The sequence below is a fragment of the Chanodichthys erythropterus genome, chromosome 16, assembly GCF_024489055.1.
Source record: "Chanodichthys erythropterus isolate Z2021 chromosome 16, ASM2448905v1, whole genome shotgun sequence".
Classification (NCBI taxonomy): Eukaryota; Metazoa; Chordata; class Actinopteri; order Cypriniformes; family Xenocyprididae; genus Chanodichthys; species Chanodichthys erythropterus.
In genome coordinates, this window is record NC_090236.1 from 16,229,566 (window position 1) to 16,256,507 (window position 26,942).

General features: G+C 37.6%; 1 protein-coding gene across 1 annotated transcript in view; it reads left to right on the forward strand.

The window, feature by feature from the left end:
- The window catches only part of tmtopsa (teleost multiple tissue opsin a), a 142,639-nt gene that overhangs the window by 112,685 nt on the left and 3,012 nt on the right, over positions 1-26,942 (forward strand). The window contains exon 3 of the mRNA XM_067363206.1: positions 9,052-9,285. Coding sequence (XP_067219307.1) covers positions 9,052-9,285 — 234 coding nt within the window. The remainder of the gene's footprint in view (positions 1-9,051; positions 9,286-26,942) is intronic.

Genomic DNA, 26,942 nt, shown 5'->3' on the forward strand with positions numbered 1-26,942 from the left:
ATCATTCAGATTCCTTTGTAACTGGCTCATAAAATTGAAGCAACTGTTGTAAATAAACAAAATCAAGAAGGAGAGTATGTCTAGTTGCTTGTGGTTATATTGGGAAATTAAACCACACAAGACTAAACAGGAAAATGTAAATAAATCACATAGATGAAAGAAATAATTCTAGTAAAAACAAATAGCTGACTGCTATTATAATTAAAACCAATAAAATATTTAAAGAAGTGATTAAAACAGCAGAATGACCTGGTATTGGGAATAGTCAATAGCACTAGTGATTAACAATTAGATTAGCTTTGGAAATCACTCTATAGTTGGTCACAGCTGCAGCGTGTTCAGGACCACACCATGTGTGTGTCCCTCCCAGAAGTTTAGTCAACGTGCTATTGAAAAATCTCAATAAATCCTAGAATTCTTCTTTAGTTAAACAGTTTACATGTAATTAAATTTAGATTTAATTACCCTAGTAACTGCAGATTTAGCTGAACAGTGTTCAGAGAGAAATGCACCTAAGTGCAGGTGAAATTAGCTGAGACGAATTAAAGGTAAGGAAAGAGAGAAATCAGAAAACCAGGAATATGGTTAAGGGAAATTGGTTTAGATCAGTTCACACTGCATACACACAAGCTATAGTTAAAGGCTTCACGTAAATGATGCTAACCACTAACTGTAGAAGCTATTAGTTAGCTTAGCCTGAGGTGCAGGGCTGCTAGGTGAGGTTAGCTTAGCCACCTAGCTTGGTTTGTTTACAATATGGCATCACAGGGTGATGAGTTAGCACTTCCTGTGACAAGTCGTTGTCATGGGAACCAATGCACATTTGGGCACTTCAAACAGTTTATTGAGACTGTCTGCTCATTTCAAACAAGTTACGTATAGAGTTAAAATGTGACGCTTATACTTTCAGATTTTCAAAAACTTGATATTACATTCAGTAAAATGCAAATATGTTTTGGCATTTGCAAATTTTACTCATGTAAACTCTTCTCTCTACTTTAAACAACGTCTTGTACTTGTTTAAAGGGTAATTACACAGTTTGCTGTAAGTCAAAGCTTGTTTAAGCATATATAGTTAAGTCCGTCTTGTGCATGAATACTGATGTTCCTTTCAGCGAGTGAAACACAGTTTTGGTCAAAAGGTAGCTATGCTTGTAGGTGCAGGCAAAGTTTAGATGAATGACATCAATCTTAACTATAACAGGGGAGCATTACCCAAATCTACATTTATATAACACTGTACTGAGATTCATTCATCAGAAACAGGTTAAGCAATACTGCAATTGGTATTTCTCCAACCAAAGCAGAATAATCAATTCTGGTACAGTTTACATGCCGCTGAGCTGAGATTCCTTCGTCAACACAGGCTTACGCTCTAATACTGAGATTAGGATTTCTTCGCTAAAATCAGATTAACTTTACACTGATACCATTTGAACATATGCTAAAATGTGTCAAGAGTAGACTCTTTCAGTTACAGTAGAGATGTCAATTCAAGCCATCACTTTATCAGCATCCAACAAACCAGCAATTAGTGACCAAAATGCGCATCGTCTGACATATTCTGACTGGAATTATCAAATGCACACTTTTAAATTGACAGTGGTTTAAGCTCATAACCTTTGTTTATTCATGCCCGCATTCTCCACCATTTGTAGCAAATTAGCTCAAAATAAATATGAATAATTAATCATAACTAGTTATAATTAATTATTAATATTTTAATCAGTCAATAAAATTAACTTAATGTAATAAAATTAATATTACAATCAATTAACCTGTTGTTCAATGAACACACAGTGTTAATTGTTTATTAACTAAGAAATGTTCATTTCCAGGTTATAGGAAATAACAATCTTATTCTACTAAAAGCCTGTAGTCAGGACCGACATGAATAGGGACTCCCGTACATGAGCGCAAAACACGGACAACCTTACGTGTGACATGAACAAGACTTTATTAACTAGACTAAACACTTAAACTACTCTAACATTCACACACATACATGCATACAGTTTACCAAGAGAGAGAGAGAGAAAGCAGAGTACAGGAAGCAAGAAGTTACAGCATTGTTGGACATTCAGCAGATCAACAGCCTTGAGCAAACCATCAGTTTAGTTTTAACAGGCCCTTCTTTAAAAGGGGTAAGGATACTCAATGTATCCGATAATGAGACTAAGTTTGATACTTGCATGTCTCTCCAAGTTGAATTAAAACTGTCCTGATGCAATTTGTGGAGGCTCCTGTTGAATCTTTGCTGATATTTTCTTGACGAAAGAGAACCGGCTGGATTCAGAGGATCTTTGGTGAATGGAAGGTCTAGGCCGAGGCCTGGCACAAGCTTGGGGTTCCTTAGAAGCTTCTAGCTTCTTAAAGCATCATCTTGACGTCAGCATTCATCAGTAAAAGAGAAGAAGAGAAGGAAGAGCAGGAAGAGAAGGTTTTATCTTGTGATCCATGAATATAAGGGGTGGAGACATCACACCCTCTTAAGGTGTCTGAGCCAATAAGGAGTTGCCCCCTCGGAGGGAAGTTTTACGAGTCTTTGTTCTGTAGCAAGATATTAGCATAAGACACTGGATTGGATGTTTGAGAGAAGAACCCTCTAGATTCTTATAATACTAATGTGTCACAGAGTTAGTAACATGTAACATAAATTACCAAATAGGAAATGAAAGTTGGAGTCCGTAGATACCAAGCATGCTGCCAATGTGATCTCAGTTAACTATACATTTGCAACTATGGAACATTAATACCAAAATAGTTCAAAAGAGAGAATTAATACATAGAATAAAGCCTATAAAAGGAAAGTCATGAGATGGGAAACTTGGATACATGTTTATACATTTCCCAAGTGGTTATATAGAGAATACGTAGGATTAAGAGAGTTTATTTGTCCTTCTCAGGAAGGATGAGTCACTAGTCTCTACAGCATTCTTATGGATCATAAAAGTACCATATAACTGTAACAGGACACCTAGTTGTGCCTGTGTGCTAGCTACACTTGGGATGTTGGTTGCAGTTTTAGGGGGATGAGTTCAGAGAACTTTGATAGTGAGAGTGAGTTTATGGGTAATTCATTAAATACCATGAATAATTGTGTGGCTGATTGGTCCAGACGCTACACAGCTGTATCATACAAATAAATAGTTAAAAAATCATACATTGTGATTTCTGGATTTTTTTTTTTAGATTATGTCTCTCACAGTGGACATGCACCTACGATGACAATTTCAGACCCCTCCATGATTTCTAAGTGGGAGAACTTGCAAAATAGCAGGGTGTTCAAATACTTATTTTCCTCACTGTATATATTTGTCTTATTTTGTGACTTGTGAAACTCTTGTCCTCAGACGAAGAGATGAGTGTATGCAATGTGCAGGGACAAACAACAGTAAATAAGACAGACAAGATACAGATAGCGCTTGCTGAAGACAACAGAAGCTGGCGTTCTCTGTTTCTGGGTATGCTTTATAGTTTCCTGGTCCGTGAAGTCACCCGCTTCTGACGTCACATCTTCTCATTGGTTGGATACAGAGGTGCTTCACGAACACAAAATGCAGAGGGTTCCCATCACGTCATTGACGTAGCGTCGATAGTTCCCACGAAAGGGAACTCTAAATGCACTTTACTGTGCAAGCATAAACCTTCATAAAAGCTCACTGAGAAGATACAGACAGAACAATAAAAAAGGTCTCACTGTAATCTTTGGCATGATTTTTTTTTTTTTTTCTTTTTTCTAGCAAAATAACACCATTCACTGATGCGTTCAGGTCGCTCTCAGTCACCATTATATGTTTGGTCTAAAACGCAACTGCTCTCATGTTTTGCCACAGAACAGCAAATGTGAGTTAGTTTTCTGTCATCTTTGCAGGACTGTGATATGAAGAGTGTGCAAAGTAACATATTTTAGCAACAGTGTGAAAGTGAATAGCACATAACAGGCACAATACTGATATAAACATGAACTAAACATGCATCATCATTTTCAAATACCTACGTCTTCACAGTCACACTACAATGCGAAAACGGCATTTTCAAATTTAGCCACCTGGAGAGAGCTTTCAAAAGCTTCTTTTTTGTTAATAAAAATGCTGTCTCAGTGTGGACAGAAGGCCGGAACAGAGAGATACAGTTTGAAAAAAAATGTTATGTTTTCCATGCAGCTATTTCAGGTGCGGTTCGGGATGTAGTCTTTATGTTAAATGTTGAGTTGAGTATGGAAATAAATTAGTGCTCCTGTCGGCATCTATTATATCTTGGTGGGATATCTAATGTTGTACAAAATGACTCTCTTTCCTGTACACATTACACACTTTTAGAAAATCTGATGTACATTATGCTGTAGCAGAATAAAACGCAGATAGAGACAAATTAACTGAAGGACTATTTGTGCTCTGCCAGACATATTATTTTATGAGATTAAAGCATGTGTTTGAGCAAAAGCATGTCTTGTCATTGAATATTCTCTTCTGCTGGACAACAGTCTTGTAAACACTTGGCCTGAAAAGATGTTTGGTTTGTGCTACTTTCAGTTGCACATTAAGTGACAAACTCACAGCGCTTGCAATGATGAATTGAGCAGCATTTAATGTCAACCTATAGATGCGCTGATGTCAGTGCTGTACTTCAAAAACACACTGAGCATATACTTATTTAATTAGAACATAGCGATTTCATAACACTGAGCCAGTTCGTGATTGCAGCTTAACTTCAGTTAATCATGCAGCCCCAGATTAACTTTACACAATGTAATGGTCTGGGTGTTGTTTTCAAACCCATATTTGGGATTTCCCTGAGCCTTGCATTCATGGGAAGAATTTGCTGCGCCATTCTGTTATTCTTTGTGCTCTTCTAAAAACAAAATACAATCATTAATGCTGTAACCTGTGTCATATGGATCATTTGCAATGCACTATAACAACACGAACAAGCAACAACAATAGCTCACTTCACACAAACAAGTCTTATATGAATGCGTGCAACTGCACTGAACAGCCCTGCTTATGACATAAAACTGACACTGATTCATGTGAAAAGAGCAAAACAGTAAAAATCTACGCTCAATCAACAACAAAAGTGCATAGAACAATGAAAATACGTATCACTGAGATGAAATGGCTGAAAGCTGATGAACGCCAGAAAGCTGATGAAGATTGGTAGCCATAGGCCCGTAGAGTCCTCAAAGAAAGTGATTACTGAAACAAATTTTGAAAACGAAAGAAGAAATTCCCGAAGAGATGACTTGCATGCTTCTGAAATTTGATTTTGCTCTCATTAGAAACTTGTGTCTTTTGCCGCGATAGCAATGAACAATCAAATAGGCTTGTTTGAGATGAGCAAAATCTGCACAGAACCAGTCACTGGTGATCACCGCGAGAGGCATGCCGGTTAAAAATGTGTCCTAGTGTGGTCCGACTCTGATGTCATGCTGACGTGTTTCAAAAATGTCTCACGATGGCGAGGCGGCCTCATTGGATACTGCAGTCAGGCACAGTTGCTCTCCACCGACTACGCTGATCAAAAGAACGATGGGAATTGACTTGCTGACGACACAGCTTAATGCTCATTGGTTAAACAGCTGTGATGTATTGATTTTAAAACTATGATATCATGTTTTTATGTGTATAAATTATGTGTGAATATTCCCAAAATCTCTGACAGTGCGATCTCTCGAATCCCACGTTATCAGTCTATGGTCTCATAGGTGTCTGATCTGCTACGAGAAGAGAGAACTGTCTGTCTTGGCTGTACATTTTTCACTCTTGCCCTCACTTGCAGCTGCCAACTCTCGCCTACATTTCAGGTGAGGCGAGGCACATCTCAAACAAGCCTATTGATAGGCTGACACGAACCTAGACTAAATCACCGCTGTAGCATTTAACATTTCCCATCGTCAAAATTATTAACATTTTTACCTGAGAGATTATTTTGTTAGCTTACACAATCGCAATAACAGCGTGCATCATAAAAGGGACATTGTTTACGCAATCGTTCACAGAAGCTTAATTTTATATTAAACTACAGTACAGTATGTCTGAAATTTAAAGGACTACGATAAAGTCAAGATAAATTTTCAGTGAACTATTTTCTTGACTGTGAAGTTAATGTGAAAGGAATTCAGTGCGTAGGTGTCAAGCAGTGATTGGCCAGACTTATTATTATGAATGAATCATATGTGGCATTATAGTCTTCCAGGTAGAACTTGCACTGACACTATCATTTCTATATATATATATATATATATATATATATATATATATATATATATATATATATATATATATATAATACATTACTATATAGTAGATGATGCAGAAAACAGGTTTCAAAATTGTAAAACAAAAGAGCTTTGAAAGGAAAAACAGAAAGGAAAAACATATACATATGACACAGCATGCTGACTGACTGACAGAGACCTCTGGCTCAAAAGGTTGCATACTTTAGTATGGCAGGGAGTGAATACATACAATGGGATCAGTGCAGACATGCCTCAAGGCCTGTTCACACCAACTCAAATATTCAGCATGAAACTACTATCGGATTTTCACAAGTGATTTTTCTGTTCAGGCAAACAGCACCCCATATTGACAGAAAAACATAGAATTGTTGACATTTTTGCAGATTTATTAAAAATGAAAAACTGAAATATCACATGGTCCTAAGTATTCAGACCCTTTGCTGTGACACTCATATATTTTACTCAGGTGCTGTCCATTTCTTCTGATCATCCTTGAGATGGTTCTACACCTTCATTTGAGTCCAGCTGTGTTTGATTATACTGATTGGACTTGATTAGGAAAGCCACACACCTGTCTATATAAGACCTTACAGCTCACCGTGCATGTCAGAGCAAATGAGAATCATGAGGTCAAATGAACTGCCTGAAGAGCTCAGAGACAGAATTGTGGCAAGGTACAGATCTGGCCATGGTTACAAAAAATTTCTGCTGCACTTAAGTTTCCTAAGAGCACAGTGGCCTCCATAATCCTTAAATGGAAGACGTTTGGAATGACCAGAACCCTTCTTAGAGCTGGCCGTCTGGCCAAACTGAGCTATCGGGGGAGAAGAGCCTTGGTGAGAGAGGTAAAGAAGAACCCAAATATCTCTGTGGCTGAGCTCCAGAGATGCAGTCAGGAGATGGGAGAAAGTTGTAGAAAGTCAACCATCACTGCAGCCCTCTACCAGTTGGGAGTGGTCCGATGGAAGCCTCTCCTCAGTGCAAGACACATGAAAGCCCGCATGGAGTTTGCTAAGATGGTGAGAAATAAGATTCTCTGGTCTGATGAGACCAAGATAGAACTTTTTGGCCTTAATTCAAAGTGGTATGTGTGGAGAAAACCAGGCACTGCTCATCACCTGTCCAATACAGTCCCAACAGTGAAGCATGGTGGTGGCAGCATCATGCTGTGGGGGTGTTTTTCAGTTGCAGGGGCAGGACGACTGGTTGCAATTGAGGAAAAGATGAATGCGGCCAAGTACAGGGATATCCTGGACGAAAACCTTCACCAGAGTGCTCAGGACCTCAGACTGGGCCGAAGGTTTACCTTCCAACAAGACAATGACCCTAAGCTAAACTAACGAACGAGTGGCTTCACAACAACAGTTAACTCCGTAACTGTTCTTGAATGGCCCAGCCAGAGCCCTGACTTAAACCCAATTGAGCATCTCTGGAGAGACCTAAAAATGGCTGTCCACCAACATTTACCATCCAACCTGACAGAACTGCAGAGGATCTGCAAGGAGGAATGGCAGAGGATCCCCAAATCCAGGTGTGAAAAAGTTGTTGCATCTTTCCCAAAAAGACTCATGGCTGTATTAGATCAAAAGGGTGCTTCTACTAAATACTGAGCAAAGGGTCTGAATACTTAGGACCATGTGATATTTCAGTTTTTCTTTTTTAATAAATCTTCAAAAATGTCAAAAATTCTGTTTTTCTGTCAATATGGGGTGTTGTGTGTACATTAATGAGGGAAAAAAAAAAGAACTTAAATGATTTTAGCAAATGGCTGCAATATAACAAAAAGTGAACATTTTAAGGGGGTCTGAATACTTTCCATACCCACTGTATTTTAATATAACACAAATTGTGTTTGACTGAAAGAAGAACGTTCTACACAAAGTATACACCCTTGGCATGAGGGTGAGTAAATTATGGGATAATTTTCATTTTTGGGTGAACTAACCCTTTAGGTTTCCAACTCTTTTAGACCATATTTATGTGAAAACATTTCCCTTGAAATTTTGCATTAGAATACTTTGCAAGTGCCTTATTATAAACACAATGTAAAAGTGGACTAGTGAGTAGATGAGTTTACCTGTTGATACCGGCTGATGATGTTTTATGTCCCCAACAACCTCTGTAGTCCTATTTAGGCAATTGTTAGCAATCACCTTTTTAAAGACAAATAAAAGTTTTTTTTTTTTTTTTTTAAGACAAACTTAAAAAAAAAAAAAATCACAAGGAGTATTACTGGTGTATTTTTTGTTTTAGAATAAAATTTGAATAAAATATATTGAGCTTGTGTTAAGCACAGACCTTACATCAGGCATTTAACCAGCTTTTGGCCTACAAAAATATGTCATCCCTGCAGCAATTTATTATAAGTGATGAAGCCGTGCCTGACACTTTAGCATTCCATCTACAGTTGTTGAGCAGTTTCATAGGAGGATACTGATTTGCTCTTGATTAATACTTTATTGATCCTCCTGGGGCAATTCAGTAGAAAGGAAGATTTCTTAGTCAGCTGTATTCTAGTCTTTACAGAGAAACACTAATGAACTTAATGAACCTATATCCATCTCCTAACCACTTGACCATGACTAATTAGCTCAACAGATGATTTTCAGCCACAATGAATTTCTGCCATACCAGATTTTGATGACTTAAGAAAAAAATAATGATATTAACTGTTATAATAACAATTAGTGGCCTAATAAACAGTTATAATATACCTATAATATACTGCTATACTGTGAATAATTTTAGATCTGCTTTACAGATATTCCTGTTAATTAACAATGTTACTGATGATCAATCTCTTTATGAAGGTCAGCAATGTAAACACACCTATGAGCCGCAAACGAGAGCACCGGGTTCTTCTAATGGTAATCACCATGGTGATCTTCTATCTGCTCTGCTGGCTTCCCTATGGGATCATGGCTCTCCTGGCCACTTTTGGAGCCCCAGGACTGGTGACTGTGGAGGCAAGCATAGTGCCCTCCATCTTAGCGAAGTCCAGCACTGTCATTAATCCTGTCATCTACATCTTCATGAATAAACAGGTAAGCATAAATAAAGATGTAGCCCCAAAGTTGGGCAAATATCAGAACGTAAGTATTTTTGAATTTGCAAGTGTGAATTTGAATAGAAATGATTGTTGAAATAAATTCAACAGTCACACAGTAGCATCAGGCATTCTGTCTACACTGTAAACCCTAATGGTCAAAATACTTAATTGTTTTGAGTAGGAAAAACTTAAATTTAACAAATTAGTTCAGTTAAATTGACTGTTATGAGTATTTAGAACTTTATTTTTCTTTCAAGTTCACAGAACTGATATATTTTAAGTAAACTGAACTGTTTTATTGTTTTGAGTTGTATGTACTCATTTGTTTTAATTTAGACTAACTAGTTTAACTGAAACTGGGCTGGGATTTCTATTTCCCAGCATGCTTTGCCCATGGCACTCAAAAGGGAGAGTAAATGCTAAAATTTAATGTTATAGAATGTTTTTTGTACAAAATTAATGGATAAGGGAGATTTAGTAGTGATTTATTTTTGTTATGCTAACTATTAACCCTTTGATGCACAAGCTATGAAAACCCCTTCTAATGCGCAACATGGGTCAAAAATGACCCGTATTCATTTCCTATGTAATTTCAATCATGGTTGAGTGTTTCTTTGCTGAATCTTTGAAAGAAATGTATTTTATCATTAATTTATTCCAGGTATTCCTTAAATATCTTGTTTTTGATTGACAAAAATCATTATGTTAATTTTTTCTTTCTTGCTTTATAAACAAACACCGTTTTTGTCTGTCTACATCAATTTTACACACATGGGTCAAAAATGACCTGTATTCATTTCCTATGTAATTTCAGTCATGACTGAGTGTTTCTTTGCTGAATCTTTGAAAGAAATTTATTTTATCATTTATTTATTTCAGGTATTACTTAAATATCTTGTTTTTGATTTTCTACAAATAATTATGTTTATTTTTCTTTCTTACTTTATAAACAAACACAGTTTCTACATCAATTTTACACACATGGGTCAAAAATGACACGTATTCATTTCTTACGTAATTTCAGTCATGACTGAGTGTTTCTTCGCTGAATCTTTGAAAGAAATGTATTTTGTCATTTATTTATTCCAGGTATTCCTTAAATATCTTGTTTTTGATTTTAAAAAATCATTGTGTTTATTTTTTCTTTCTTTTTTTCATAAACAAACACAGGTTTTGTATTTCTACATCAATTTTACACACATGGGTCAAAAATTACCCATATAGAAACCTTTGCAAATTTTCGCAAGAAGGAACATATTTACTGCAGACAACTGTTCATCCGCCACACATTTCATGTCTCAACATGGCTGCTTTTGTATATTTGATGGATGAAAGACATATTATATTTCATATAGGCTGTATATTATATTTCATAATTTGTATTTTTTGTCATAAACCAATGCTACTGGTCACCTTTTACATCTATCAGTGTTCCTGAAAAGTAACAGTTTTGAACAAGGTTTCTGTCCAACAGTGAAAATATATAATAAGTGTATCGATCAACAGTGATTTTGAATTTCTTTATCTAGAGTGTTAGTGGCTGGTCCTCAACAGAATTGAGGTGGATGATGACATCACTGTAAAAAAAGCTGAAAGTGTACTTTGCGAACAGTCAAACGCAATTTAAATGTGTATGTGCAGGGTTGCACATACACAGTTACAGAAATCCGGCGGAAATTATAAAAAGTTACAAAAATCTGTATGCTGACCCTCACGTACACATAAAAAGTGAAGTATACGTTGGCCTTAAGAAAGGTAATGACACACACATTCAAAAAAATTCATTCAAAAAGAAAGGAAAAATTAAAATAAGGATTTGGTTATTGAGTAATAGATGGAATAATGAATGATAAAATTAATTTATTGTAATATATGCGATATAGAAAATAACTAATTCGGGTCACTTTTGACTCATGTTGTATTTGTCCAAAACTGTTACATTTCAGGAACGCTGACAGACATAAAGGATGACCAATTGCATTGATTTATGACAAAAAATTAAAAATTATGAAATATATAGCCTAATATATTAAATATAATAAGACTTACATCCATCAAATATACAAAAGTAGCCTTGTTAAGATGTGAAATGTGTGGCAGATGAACAGTTGTCTGCAGTAAATATGTTCCTACTTGCAAAAATTTGCAAATCTTAAAGATTTCTATATGGGTCATTTTTGACCCATGTGTGTAAAATTGATGTAGAAACTGTGTTTGTTTATAAAGTAAGAAAGAAAAATAAACATAATTATTTGTAGAAAATCAAAAACAAGATATTTAAGTCATACCTGAAATAAATAAATGATAAAATACATTTCTTTCAAAGATTCAGCAAAGAAACACTCAGTCATGACTGAAATTACATAGGAAATGAATACGGGTCATTTTTGACCCATGTGTGTAAAATTGATGTAGACAGACAAAAACTGTGTTTGTTTATAAAGTAAGAAAGAAAAAATGAACATAATGATTTTTTACAATCAAAAACAAGATATTTAAGGAATAACTGGAATAAATGAATGATAAAATACATTTCTTTTAAAGATTCAGCAAAGAAACACTCAACCATGATTAAAATTACATAGGAAATGAATACGGGTCATTTTTGACCCATGTTGCGCATTAGAAGGGTAGTGATACAAAAATTATTTTTATTAAAAAAGTAAGAAAGAAAAAATTAAAATGAGGATTTGTGATGATCAAAAACAAGTTAATTGAGGAATACCTGGAATACTGAATGATTAAAATAATTTCTTGCAAAGATATAGAAAATAAAAACTCAGCCGGGTCATTTTTGACCCATGTTGTGCATCAAAGGGTTAACTATGCTAATAGTTTCTGTTAATGTGGGTTTTACCATCATGGTGACAAGTGGCACATTCGGCTTGGTTTGAGAGCAGGTAAGTTACATGTTTTAAGTTGCTGTACTCATTCAGTAAGTGTTATACCATGCTATTGTTAGCATGTTAGCAAATTAGCAAGTTGGCATTTTCAGAATTTTCTTATTAGGGTTTACAGTGAAGTAAATAACTCATTTTATTTGGAAGACCTCAAAATAAAAAAAGTTAGTGAAACAAATAGTTTATGTTAATTGCTATCAAAGTGTATGAGTTATCTAACTCAGAACTTCAAGTTAAGGGCAATTATGCATGAGTACTACAAACTCAAAACTTGATAGTTCTGCTTACTTAAAATTGGGAACATCATAACTCAAAAAAATTGATGCAACTGATTACCTCAATTTTTTGTAAGCCCAACTTAGGCGGGTTTACAGTGTAATGTGTCTTTTAAGCCTGTCTTATGTTGTTTTGCTCCATATTGAAGAGATTTGGGTAAATTATTCTGTGGCAAATATGTTTGCTTCTACAATGTTTCATAAAATGAAAGTACACTAAATGTATATGTATATATATATATATACCTAAGATAATTTGTTCATTAACTAAAATCACTGTATTACCATTCCAAAAGTCATATAATGATCTTTTCATTTCAGGCCCTTGTATTGAGAACCTGTATCCAAAAGACAGGGTTAATGAAAATACAGAAGCAACATTTGGTTATCAATCCATTGTTTTGCATTTTACAGTAAGCCAGGCGAGAAATACTGCAGCTGAAGTTACTTTTTGAAGTGGAACTTCAATGGTGCAAGTCTACAGTGAAGAGGTCTCAGTTACCAGCTTTCAGGAGATATATCCCTATCTGGGGGTCTGTGAGGGTTGGAGTAATAGTAGCGGAGATAGAAGAAACACATTTTTCTCTCTCACTAGGCTCTCCCTCCAGCTTACGCTAAGGTTGAGCCTGATGTCATGGTCCTGCGATGTTCTTCTATGAAGAAGTGGCAAGAGGCAGACAGAGTGATATAAATACAGCTCTGTTTCCCTCTCCATCTTAGAGATTAAAGTGGATTAGTGAGTCTGCTTGCTTCTCGAGGAGAACCCTTCTTATTGCTTACACCCTACATATGAGGGTGTGGTTGTGTAGATTAAATATTTTTTAAATATTTTAAAAAATCTTTATTGTTTCAGCATAGTTGAAGGATTGGTCATGGTAAGTTGATGTGAACCCTTCACTTTCTGGCAAAAGTGTTTAGCATTAGAAATCAGCAGCTGGTAATTGCTGAGGGACAACTGTTTTTAGAAGGAGCAGTCGTGGTGAGATGATTTGACTCTTTCACTTTTGGTTTGACCTCTTTCTAGTTTGAATGGAGGTGTTAGTAGAGAACTGCTGAGGCAGCAGCATACTGGAGGAGTGATCATGGTGAGGTGATGGGACCCCTTCACGCTTTAGCTGCTCTGCTGAAGTACAACCACTTCAGAACGCAGTGAGAAGTGGCGACACTGAAGGTTGTAGCCTGTAATGCTGAAATTACAAAGTTGCCATTTTGCATGCTCCTTTTGGAAAGCTGCTCAAGAAAAAAATAAATAAATCAACAGCTTGAACACAGTATTTCACTGAATTATAAAAACACACAAGAATAATGAAACATACAGTGTGTTGAGAATGTATTTTCATAAAAAGTGTACGTTATATCCTTAGGTCATTGATTACACTGATAAAAATGTTCCTCTTACTCATATCATACCTGTGTGGGCTCTGTAAAGTGTGGATGAAATGCCACCTCTCTGTGTGTTGACAGATAACTTTGGTGCAATAACAACAAGCCTGTCAGCAGGCTCAGGTCGGATGCCCAACAGCAATTAGCAAGGATATCATGCATGTACAAATAAAAAGTAAAATTATTTACACTAATCAAAATTCTTTCTACTTACCTCTGTTCTTGGCCTATGCCACTGCTGTAAAGAACTTGTGCATGTAAGTAGTGGAGGAACACAGTCAGTTCCCAGTTGTTTATAGTGTGCTGTCTGGAATAGCATTGCAACTAAATGGTTGCACAATGTCTTACCAGCTGTACAGCTGCAGCAAAAGTGTTCAAGGCTACCAGGGTTTTCTGTTGCATCTAGGGTTATCTGGAAAAATAGCAGTCATAAATTATTATATATCACTCATAAATAAAATAAACCACTTTATCAGAGCCAGTAATTGAGTAGTCAGTTTTAGGGGAAATTTATATTATGGTATTGCATTAAGACCATACATTGACACATTTCAGTAAGGCAAATCATTAACTATAAAATATTATTATAGGCAAATGACTAAATCCATTCCCATGCTAAAGTATTTAAACAACTACAGTAATGCCCAATATATTTGCATAATTATTTATGTTTATTTACAGAAGAAATGGCTATGTTGATGAATTATCTACCAAATATCTACAGGTCCTACATATATTCCCCTCATCCTCCAATACTCAAGGTCTGATAAATTAGTTAATAACAACATTATTAATCATAACGGAACAAGCTGCAACCGCAGCAGAGGAGCAGCAAGAAAAAAAGACCAAACAGACCTTGCAAAAGCAAGGTTAAGAACAGTCTTGAAAGATCTGGATTCTGTGAACTTCCAGTAAACTCCCTCTTTAAGTGAACTAAAGTTTTTTACAACCTCCATCCTATGGGGCACCTCTCTTTCCCTCATTGACCTGAAGCAAAGCATTGAACTCTAGCTTTTATTCTCATATTCACCACGTCAGACACTATGGCAAAAAAATCCAAGGGAGCTAGCCATTGCAACAATAATTCATTTTTTATCGTCTTACCTTCGTAGTCGTGCAGATAACTCTTGAAAAATTTGTGCAGATAACTCTGAGCTTGTAGCCTTTGTCGAGTTTTGTTTTAATAGTTGATGAATTCATTTGAACCAGGCAATGAATGTCTCCAAACGTAAAGGTCAGCAAATCTTTTAGGTATGATAAAATAAAATAAGTCAATAAATAAATTACAAATCAGAATTCTGGGCCACCCTTTTAACAGGGTGGACTAAACCACTTTAAATTGCAGGGGGGTCTTAATTCAGTAAATCAAACCTCAAAAACAAAACAATTTAATATATACAACGAAACTCCATAAACATGAAATTACATTTACCATAAAACAATGAAAATACATACAAATAATCAAACAATCCCAAACCCATATGGTAACAAAAAAACTAAATTTCCCATAATTCCCAGTAAAGGATAAAGGACATGAGGAAACGCCGCGCTCTTTTAATAGGCCTTTGTTCCATGCTGCAGTCACGGATCCAGGCGAAACTCCGGTTAAGACAATTAAAAAACAACTTAATAAAGAATCAACCTTAAACCCATATCTTTGTCTTATTCTTTGTCTGTTTTATTCAATCACTAGCATGCACTCTAGCAATGAATTATCAGTCTTTGATGTTGTTATGTGCGCATAAAGAGCATGTACCTTTAACAAAAAATGGTTTGGGTGAATATTAAAGAAACAAAATAAATGCATAGAAATGTATAAACAAGCAGGGAACCAAACCAATTACTTGCAAAAAAAGATAAAAAAAAAAAAAAAAAAAACTAGAACCATTGAAATAATCCTTTTGTTAAGTGTGGCCTTAGCCATCACACACAAGTATTCAGACACCGGTTACGCTGAGGGTCTTCCCCCATAGTGTCATTATCAGATGCAGCATCACATTCCCCTTCTCAGGGAACAGGGTTGCGTATGCAACCAAATACTTTTTTTTCTGTATTTTTTTTCTTTTTTTTGTGGTTAATTGCTTTTCAAAGAAACCTATTATGATATGACTGCATTTCATCAATACAGCAAATGTTTAGAATTTTATTTATTTTATTTCGGTTTCTTTGATTCCACTCTGCCTATAGTATTCTCTCTACTAGTTTTTTTTAATGATGTATTTACGTGTAGCATCTTAATGAAATAAATATCACATGTTTTGTACTACAAAATTCAATAACTGTACAAATTACAGGGTTAAAGTACTGACATTAGTTTGTTAAATTAATTATTTAAACTAAAGATTCTGCAAAATTTCTTAAATCATAATGCATGGTTTTGAATATTGGACAGCCTGTGTTACAAGTGATGACCATTTAAAGTTTTTTTTTTTTTTCTAGATTTTTGAAAAAATTACATCAACCCCCCAAGCTAGTTCTAGACTAAAATGCATGTTTGAGCTGTTTTAACTGAAAGCAACTCGAACTGACATACCTTAAAAATAAATCAGTGCCATTGTTTTGTCTCAAGATGTACACTAGTAATGTTTTTTCTGGTGTACATTTATAAAAGCTACTTAAATAATATTGAACTACGGTTTAATCCTGGCTTACATAGACAGTTTCCGTATGGGGGGGGGACGCGGTTTCCAGTGCAGTCAGGAGCTCAGTGAATTTCTGTCACCATACACCTGTTAACAATAAACGGTGTTATTAAAAGCTTCAATTTAAATTTCTTTTAATTTAATTCTAATTTAATTCTACTTTGTTACGGCTGGTGGTGTAGAGATGAGGCAGATAACAGATTTCCACAAACATATAAGACTTTAATATAAACAAAGGCAGAGTACACCAAACTAGCATCTGACAACAACGAGAACGGACAAGGAGTGAATGGGAACACAGGGTATAAATACAGATGACTAACAAAGGGAGCTAAACAAGGTGATGGGATGATTAACAAGACACAGGTGGATCAAATGAACTAATCAACAGAACGGGGAAACTAGGTCACAGGGGAAGACAAACATGGGGCTCTGTAACAGTTCGCCCCCTCCCGAATAGGCGCGTCCTCGCGCCGTAAGAGTCCAGAGGAGGGAGGGAGGGAGGGGGTTCTGGAGGAGGGCGGAGTTCAAACAAAAAAGAAAAGAGTCCATAGAAAACAACAAAGACAGTCCAAGGGGGAGTGGAGGGTGGGAGGAGCCAGGGGGAACCCAGGAGCAGGAGGAGCCAGATGTTACCCCAGAAGCCAGCCAGGACGAGGCCCCAGGGTAGAGTCGCAGGTGGGAGGAGCCATGGTGGAGTCGGCTTGGGGGCAGACGACACCCTGGGGACGACCAACGGAGATGCAGCTGGAGACCCAGGTATAACTGAAGAGCCGACGAGCCCACGCGCAGCCGATGGTCCTGGAGACCGAGGAGGAGCCATGGCGACGAGCGTCCGAGGAGGAGGCGGACATCCAGAGGGCAGAGGCTGAGCCGGTGGGACCGAGGATGTAGGCGGAACTGGAGGGAAGGAGGAGCCAGACGGAGCCGTAGGTGCAGGCAGATGGACGACTGACCAAGGCGGAGCCGGAAAGACGAGGGAGCCCGGAGAAGCCGTATGGCCGATGGTGTCCGGTGGAGCCGAGGGAGGGAGGAGATAGGGTGACGCCGAAGTGTCGACGGGCTGAGGTGGAGCAGGGGGCGTGGAGGCTGGAAGTGGAGGCAGGGGATCCTCTTGAGTGGATGTAGTGGAGGACCTGAAGATGCTCGACATCCCCACCTGGCTTGTGGGAGATGTCGAGCAGCTGAAGGGCAGAGGTGATGGTGGGACTGAGGAACTGGCTGTGAGACTGGGTGACGGAGGAGGCGGGAGAGGGAGGCTGGGTGGGCAGACAGGGAACTCAGGAGACGGAGATCTGGAGAACACTGGAGATTGGTCCTCTGGAGGCTCAGGAGAACCATTAAAAACAGGAGAATCAGGGGAATGGGAAGTCACCTCTCCGAAAAAATCAATTAAATCAGCTGTAAAAATGTCTTTCAGTTCCTCAGCATATTTGCCAGTGTTAGTCATAGTTTTCGTCGTGGTGGTGTTGTGGGTGGAGCTTTTCTCCCAGCCCTCGAGCTCCACAAGCACTCCCACGATGTCAGATGATGTTACCGGCTCACGCACCTGGTCAGAACCTTGCTGTGAGGTTGGCTCCGGGGCGATGGTACGGTCCGATCCTTTCCTCGGTCCTGGCTCATCCATCGCGGTGGGCTGGCCTCCTCGGTCTGCGGTGGGCTCGTGAAACATCTCCGTTGTGACGTTCGTCGATGGTGACTGACTGGCTTCTGGCAGTGGAGTGGGGCTGGCGGCGAAGTCATCCTCCGCGGGGCAGATGGTAAACGGAGAGTTGTTGTTTACCAGCACTCACTCCACGAGTGCGGCGAAGTCCTTCTGAGGACCGCTCCCTGGGAGGCGTGCCCGGGACCGCTCACTAAGGCTGGAGATGTAGAACACGCAGAGCGAGCGGTCTGGATAGTGTGTGAGGCACGCCAACTCCAAAAAATCCAGGGTGTGTGATTCCAGGGAGCGGTCCCTCTGCTCCAGGCACAAAAGGGCAACAGCAGGGTCCATGGTGACGGAGAAAGGGGAAAAAACAAACAAAAAGAAAATCGCGGCAAAAACTGTATTGGTCCGTTCTTCTGTTACGGCTGGTGGTGTAGAGATGAGGCAGATAACAGATTTCCACAAACATATAAGACTTTAATATAAACAAAGGCAAAGTACACCAAACTAGCATCTGACAACAACGAGAACGGACAAGGAGTGAATGGGAACACAGGGTATAAATACAGATGACTAACAAGGGGGGCTAAACAAGGTGATGGGATGATTAACAAGACACAGGTGAATCAAATGAACTAATCAACAGAACGGGGAAACTAGGTCACAGGGGAAGACAAACATGGGGCTCTGTAACATACTTATCTACTTCAGCTTACAATTCAGAACCCCATTTGCTAGCTTAATTCAGGAAAAAGGCATTCTCAATTCAATTATGATTGCTGGACAACCATGTGTAGCACACTGAAGATTAAAATCCTTGTAAAATCTTTTTCTTTTTTTCTTGCTCAAAATTTTTCTGTGTATACATCCTGTGTGGGCTTGCTCAAAACTGACTGATTCTCCAGATTTTTGCTTGCCAGCATGAACAGAAAGTATCTCCATTGAGCAATTCATTGATGTTTTCAGAGTCTCCAGAAAGTGGGTGCCAGGGATGTTGTGGTCCAATCCATCTACACTGTCAGTTTGATAAAAGTGATGCGACTGGTTTACTGGCCTACTCTCATGTGAAACAATCCAATTCATTGTGCTTTTTGCACCATCCGTCAAAGTGTCAGTTTTGCCATGTGGCACTGATGAACAAGGTAAATAGCAGCCTGTCCTTTCCACATGTATTTAGGGACCTACTATTTATGCAGGCAGTTCAAGCTTCTGCCAACTGAGGAGAAGGTAGACTACTTTAACACTCCTCTAACTCAATAAAGTTGTCTCTGTTTGGCTCTGAGAGATGGTTTTTAGGGCAAGTATGTTTTTTTCCTCTTGTGGAGTACACCACTGGGTTGTCTCAATGCAAGAAAGCAGGTCTCACTGGAGTAAGATGGAATGCCATGCAAAGGTCATAAACAGTCTGTCAGCTCTGCAGTCTGAAAAATCACATCAGAGACATGCTTAACTTACTCTAAATCCCAGATATGTTTCACTCTAGGCACCAAACTCTGGTATGATTGATGGAGTTTGTCATTTGTCCTGCCTAGTGTTGTGTATGAACCAAAGAGCACAATATGCACTTACACATTCCATGTTGATACAGAATGGAACACTAGTACATCCTCCCTCTAATGCTCCATTTACACTAGTGCCAGTGTAGACGAGGATCGTTTTCATTTTAAAACGTCATTTTAAAATGAAAACGATCCTCGTCTACATTGGCATTTCCACAGCGTTTCAGAAACTATCTCCGTCTATATTACACAAACAAAAACACGTCACATGACCGTTCATGCACACGTCAAAATAACAGGAAACTATGCTTATAACCATACGTTTGTTGCTGTTTGCGAATGTTTGTTGGGACTATAGTTTTGAGAAACAATAAGTAACTGAACTATGTTAAAAATTAAAGGAACTTTAGTAGTTGACAAGCAATGCTTTCGGGAAACGCAGCCCTTGTAGTTGTCTACACAACTACTCGTCAGTTTTGTGGTCTGTACACGACTCAAGTGCTCTGTCAAGCTGCTGTCAGTTAATTAATATTTGATGGATGAACCTGCGCCTTGACTGAAATCTTGTTGTGTTAAATGTGATAACACTTTCCAGTTTTATGGACGTCGCCATTTTTGCTATTACTTTATTCACTGTCACTGTGGTTACAGGTGATGGATAGAATATGGGTTTGACTCCATATTTAAGATGCTATTGTGAGCTGCTGTATGAATTAAACATTTCAAGACTCACTGTAAGTACAGTAAAAGTGATTGTCAATCCCAAATACTAGTGTTGTAGTTCTCGAGATCAGTCTTGGTCTTGAGACCATTTTTTGAAGGTCTTGATCTTTCTTGGTCTCGACCACATTTGTACTCGGTCTTGTCTCGGTCTCAGACTAAGAGGACTCGAGATATTCAAGAGCTTCAAGACCAAAACTGCTGGAATATTACTAAATTGCCGGTGCATTGTCTGATGTAATTATTTACATCATTAATGTGATTAGATATAAAACGTACTGCTTCAGATGCATTCAATAACATATTTCTAATTTGATTTATTTACTGTGCCTGTTCAGAAATGAATGGGTGATTGTGCCAAAAATGTCACCAAAATTAATACAAATGTTTACAAAATTCAAGTTATTGTTGCACAAATATACTTTATTAGTAAAGTATGAGATATGGATTTTTTTTTTCATTTGGTATAATTAAGCAATATCTCAAGAGCAAGAGAGCTGTTTTCACAAATTTGAGCATGACTGTAAACATGATATTGCTTTTATACAAACATTTAACTTTTAAAAAACATTATTCTCAACATTATTTATGCATTTGTAATTTACCAATTCAGATGCATCTTCTGTACCACCTCTGCAGTGCAAAGACAGGTGTTGTAGTTAATAATTTCATTTGATTTGTAACAGATCTATATAGTGTCTTATTCTAATTATATGTATTGATTCAAAATAAGTCATTTCTCAGGCGTGTAATGTGGATCTTTATTAATTTAAGGAGTGTTAGTCTGGTCTTGGTCTTGACTCTGTCTCGCCTTGCCTTGGTCTTATTCTGGTCTCAACACAATTGGTCTTAGTCTCGACTTGGTCTCGGATTAGGTGGTCTTGACTACAACACTACCAAATATGGACAGTGTTAACGTAATCATTAAGGGTGTGTTCATTCTTGTAGTTTGGTTCTCTTGGTTCAAAATAAGAAAAAAAGAAAGAAAAAATAAATGCTTTTATGATGTATATTTTGCTACAGAACTTACCAAACATTCAAAACAATGCTGTGTGCTGGGCAAGAAGATGCAGTTCTGATGCCTGTAAAAATGCCTGTACTGAACTGTAAAAGGCAACGTCGCAAATATGAGAGAAACCAGGTGTGCTTGAGCATTCTGTCCTTTTTAGGTTTGCATCTTTTTTTTGCATCAATTTTTAGGCACTTGTTATTGTGTCTAGACTTTGACTGATTTACCATAGTTTAACCTTGCTGATTTAACCTAGAATGGAAAGTGTTCAGCTGAAATGATGGATGAAAAATTTGCTTAATTAATAAATACACAACATGTCCCCTAAAAAGGTTCTAGCTATGCTGATGTCCTAGGTCTTTTGACTTGAAGTCACCAACCAATTACCTAGAATACCCTAACCTAGTAACCTCCTAGCAATTCCTTAGCAGCCATCCATAACACCCTCTACATTCTCCTGAATGTAACAGTTAGAATATGCTGACTGTCATTTATGTTTGATCCAGTCTCTTTTTCCCAGTGTCACTGTGATTATGAATCAGCAAGATCCCAAAACCATCCTTTTATGCTTGTTGAAGTGGTGATCTAGCGGAAATGCAGAAATTGCTGTCTTGACTTATGTTTAGACACTATATCATTGCATTTTGTTCAGCTGAGCTTAATTAATTTTGTGTCCAGCTCTAAGCATCTTGCTCTCACTTCTTTATAGTCTTTCAATGACTGAGGAAAAAAAAAGGACACAGCCTTTATCCTGCTTGATTAATTACCTCATTGTTTGGATATGCTTCGTCCAACAACTGATTGTGCTGTTTTCACATTATTGAAATAAATGATAATGCAACACTGTCAGCATGGTTCCTCCAGTGTGAACACAGTGCTCAGGCTTTGGCTGTGTCTATATCTATCTAGAAGGAACAGATCTACTGCAAGCTGCTTTAATCCAAGTTGAGCAAACTTCAGAATAGTTCAGAAAAGATGTCATCCCAGTTGCATACAGATGGACCAAAAGCACAGACAACAAAGAAACTGCAGAGAAGCATGTAAAGTCATGTCTGTCATTGAGACAGATCTCTGAAGACGGTTCAGTCACCCTTGTCAGATGCAATATCATATCAGATCTTCTGACCTGATATGTTGTACAACTTTTATCTGCTGTCTGAAGAATTGCATATTCTGAAGTTTGGTGAACCCAAGTGCAGTTTATTAACAAAAACATAAACAAATTCAAAATAAACAAAGAAGTGGCTTGATTTGGCTTGACGATAAATATGACAAAAACACCCCCACAAACTTCAGCTCACCAACAGCAGTGTTACACGACAAGAGACAATGGAGGCATGAGGGCTATTTATACACAAGGACTAATGACAAAAAAAAAAAAATGCAACTGTGAGCAATCAGAACAGAAATCCAATCATAAAACAAAACTGTGAATCACATGACCAAAATAACCAATGAGAACATGACACATATGGCTTGTTCGAGATGCATTGGCGCTGCGCAGACCGATCGGCGTATGACATCAAAGTACCGCTATAGCAATTTAAAAGAACAAGGAGTCGCATGCTCTCCAAACGGTCTCATGGTACTTTGATGCCATATACGCCAATAGGTCTGCGCAGCGCTGATGCATCTCGAACAAGACTATAGACAGGGGAGCACATGGCAGGCTAACAAGAGGAGCAAAGGAAGCACATGGCAAACAAGAAACGTGACTAAGGCAAAGTTACAAAATAAAAGACATGAACAATATAAACATGAACCAAAACCCAACCCAACCCACATGACAATTAGCCTCAATGCTTGCTGTGCTTGTAGTAGGTATAAAACTGACTAGACCAGTATGCAGTTAAGCAATTTCAAATGAACAAGAGTGCTGTTGTAATGAATATCAGAACAGCTGTGATTCGTCCATAGACACTCAGTTGAATACATATCAGATTTGTAAACGACTTGAGTGAGCAATGGTGGACAGAAACAAATATTTTACTCCATTTCTTAATTGAAGTACATTTTCAAGTATTTATTTTTGGAAAATTCACTTCTAAATCATAATATCATAACACTTCTTACTCCTACATTTCAGAAAAAAACAAAACAAAACATACCATTCCTCTTTATATGAAGTTCCCAACGTAGGTTTGTGAGGAGCCCAAACATTCAGTCCTGTCAATCATCATTACGTGCATACTATATAAGCTGCAACATTGCGTCATCTCATTGACAATTTTTTTTTTTTTTCTGCCAAACCTCCTCCTTCCCATCTCCTCCTCAAATTCTCTCTTTCCTCATGCACAGTTCCATTGGGTGGTTAACTCAGAGCTCGAGCCAAGCTTCGGGTTTGAGCCTCTTCCACGGACAAGCCAAGTTCGTTTTACTATTAACCATCAAGGCTGAATGGGCAGGTGAACTCATGAATTTGATTTGAAATTCAGTATCTCCTGATTTGTAAATATATAATTCTTTTTTTTCTTTTTTTTGTCCCCAAATCACATTGAATGTTGTGAATTTGACATCTGATTGTAGCAGTTAACTCATATAATTTAATGGTACGGTCAGAGCGAGTCTCAAGTCTCAAATGACTGATATGTTTGTCTGACTGAAAATGAGCTGAAAACAGGGAGTAATATGAGAGAGCTTGAGTGTGCTGCCTCCTAATAATTCAAAACAATGTCAGACTGACTAACCAAGTAAAATAAAACATGTCCGCAGGCCATGGTCAGATTCTTTATCAGCCTAGAAATTCCCAAACTTTTATGTCAGCTAAACCCCTTTGACCTAAAATATATAACCTAGTTGAAGTTAATATTTCAACAATTTGACAGCACATTCACATGTTCATGGATCTCTGATATCAGTTAATGGTCAATGGTCACATACAGGTAAAGAACTAAAATATTTATTTTAATTATTTTGATTGTGTTTATTTGACAATAATTTGTTTGATTTTAAACTGTTATGATTTAACTGGGTTAAGCCAGTCAGAAAGCTATTGAGAAGCTTTCTGTCTGTCAATCATTTTGCAAGTTCACAGCAGGCAGACAGTCCACATATGTGAATCTAGAAGCTGAGAGTGTAATACGTGAAATTTAATTCAGTGGCTAAGTCTGGTGGAAGTTCTACACCGGAACCAACTGTTGCATAAATACAATAAATAGCAGATAATTATTCAGAAATATTTTTTGAAAGAACAAGCTTCTACAGAGTTGTTTTTCAGAAGCTTCAGAATGCATTTTGGAATAATCTCCATTTGAAATAAACCATAAAGATGGATTTTTTTTCTCCTTTTTTTGGCATGAAGGGTTAGTCATGCACAGATTTCCATGTCATACAAATTCTGATTGGTACAAATCCATCCAAATGAAGGATTGAGTGATGTTTCCGGATATTCATCACACTCCAGTCATCGAAGAAAGATTCTCCTGTATGTCATTTTCAGTCTTCAATTCCTCCCAGCCCGTAACTATGGAAACTGTGAGTTGAGGCGAGTTGAAGACTAAAAATGCTGTACAGATTCAAGTAACATTTTCTTGGCCAGCAACGTCCATCAGAGAATGCGGGAACAGAACATATCCGGTGAGTCTGGCCCTGTGTTTCCTCCCATAACATTTTATGATTGCGACTTGAACATTTGTTAGATACAAAACTTGATCCACTGCATGTATAGATGGACTTGAGTGATTGATTTCACAGTTTTCACTAACTGTTGGTTACTGTAAGGTTCAGTTTCAAACCAATGAAGAGCAGAATTAATTTTAATACTGAGATATATACATATATAGTATGCATATTAGAAATGTTTAATATTTGCAATGTCTGATGTTGCAAAACTATGCTCCTGACAAAACATTTGCATTACATTTATGACTCAGAGAGCAAAATTTTCTTGGAAGTGGTGAGTCATCAATATTTAATATCACTTTTGCACAGTTGTAGAATAGTTCTCAACATCTGAGATTTTATTAGACCCAATTAAGTAGCATTTCTGTCAGATTAAATGATGGATGACAGTTGTTGCTAGAGAGAGGAAAGCTTTATTATTTCCTCTTAACTCATTTTATTAAGTAATGTATGCTATATTAAATTGCAAATTGAGTATTTCATAACTCATCTAAGCATGCAGAGAAAATTTCATGTGTAAATCCCACCCCCCACCCCCCCAATTGCTACCGAAGCATGACACTATTACCGCTTGATTGTTTTATTGCCATATTAATCTGAAGAAGAAATAAATAAATTAGTAATGTTATGTCTACAATAGTCTTTTTAGGACCGTGGTAACTACTCTTTATAGGTATAAGTATGAAATTTTACAATTTGATGTTTATATTGCCATAAGTTCTTTTAGCCTCAATAGTCACAGCAAGAAAGTGTAAGCAATCAAATACCAAGTCTTTTTCACACCACATATGTAAATGGTGCATAAACAATACATTTTCACTGAACATAATAATAAGCTACATCATTTATACTGCTTGTGTAAACAGAGTGGTGCTAGCAGTAGTTTCAGCACTGATATTATGGAGGAAAAAATGCTCTAAAAACCTATTTGTCAACAACACATATAAGGTGTTTAAGGTGTTAATTTAAGGCTAACAAACAGCAGTTTATATTCAGTAAATCTGACTAAATCTCAACTGTTTAAGCTGTTTATAGCTACTGTTCAGCTGCTGTCCATATGTAAATTTAACATGAGATTGACAGTTTCTGCCAATAATGTAGTAGTGCATCCTTCATATCTCCAAAAAGGCGCTAGTTTTACCATATTTATAAAAGATACATACGCTGTACCGAGTCTTTCCGAAAACAGCCGAGCGCCGGGAGCCGTGTCATGTGAGCGGAGCTAAAGAGTGACGAGCACGCCCAGCTTTTGCGTAGCTATCATCTGTAAGCTATCAATGATCTGCTAAACACACACAATACACCATTGCATTATCCCTGGATAACTTTTGAATCACTATAATGAATATAGCGTATAGTGAAAGATGAGTTCACTACGTTTGTGTTATTTACATTATATGCACTTAGGCACCTATTGCTAACAAAACAGCAGTTTTACTCACAACCTGCGGTTTCGACTCATGACCGGGATCATTATTGCTGTGACCGCTCCATCTTTCAATTTCAAATGATCTGTAAATCCAGAGTAGAACTGGGCCTTGTTTATGAAACCATAAGCACTGATCTTGAGGGCTTGAGCAGAAAACACAAGATATTCTCCATTCATTTAAACCAATAAAAAAGTGATTGCAACTATCAGTTTCTATGGTTATTTTAATAACAAATGTCGAGAGCGCATCAATGTAATGCGTGAGCACAAAACTCTCAGCTCCACTTAAAGCTGGGTTCTTTGGGAAGCAAGGTTATCTTTCCCTTACAAACAAAAACACACTTCTTTGGTGACATTGTTGATTTCGTGAAGTCCTGTGACCTGTGCAGCACTGCTGACGACTTCCGTAAAGCCGAATGCACGTTGATGGCCGTGCTCTTACACTCTCGCTCTGGTCGATGTGTGCACGCATGCTCTTCTGGGGGAAGGGCCCGTACAAGGAATTCCGACCTTCTTGAAATCACAC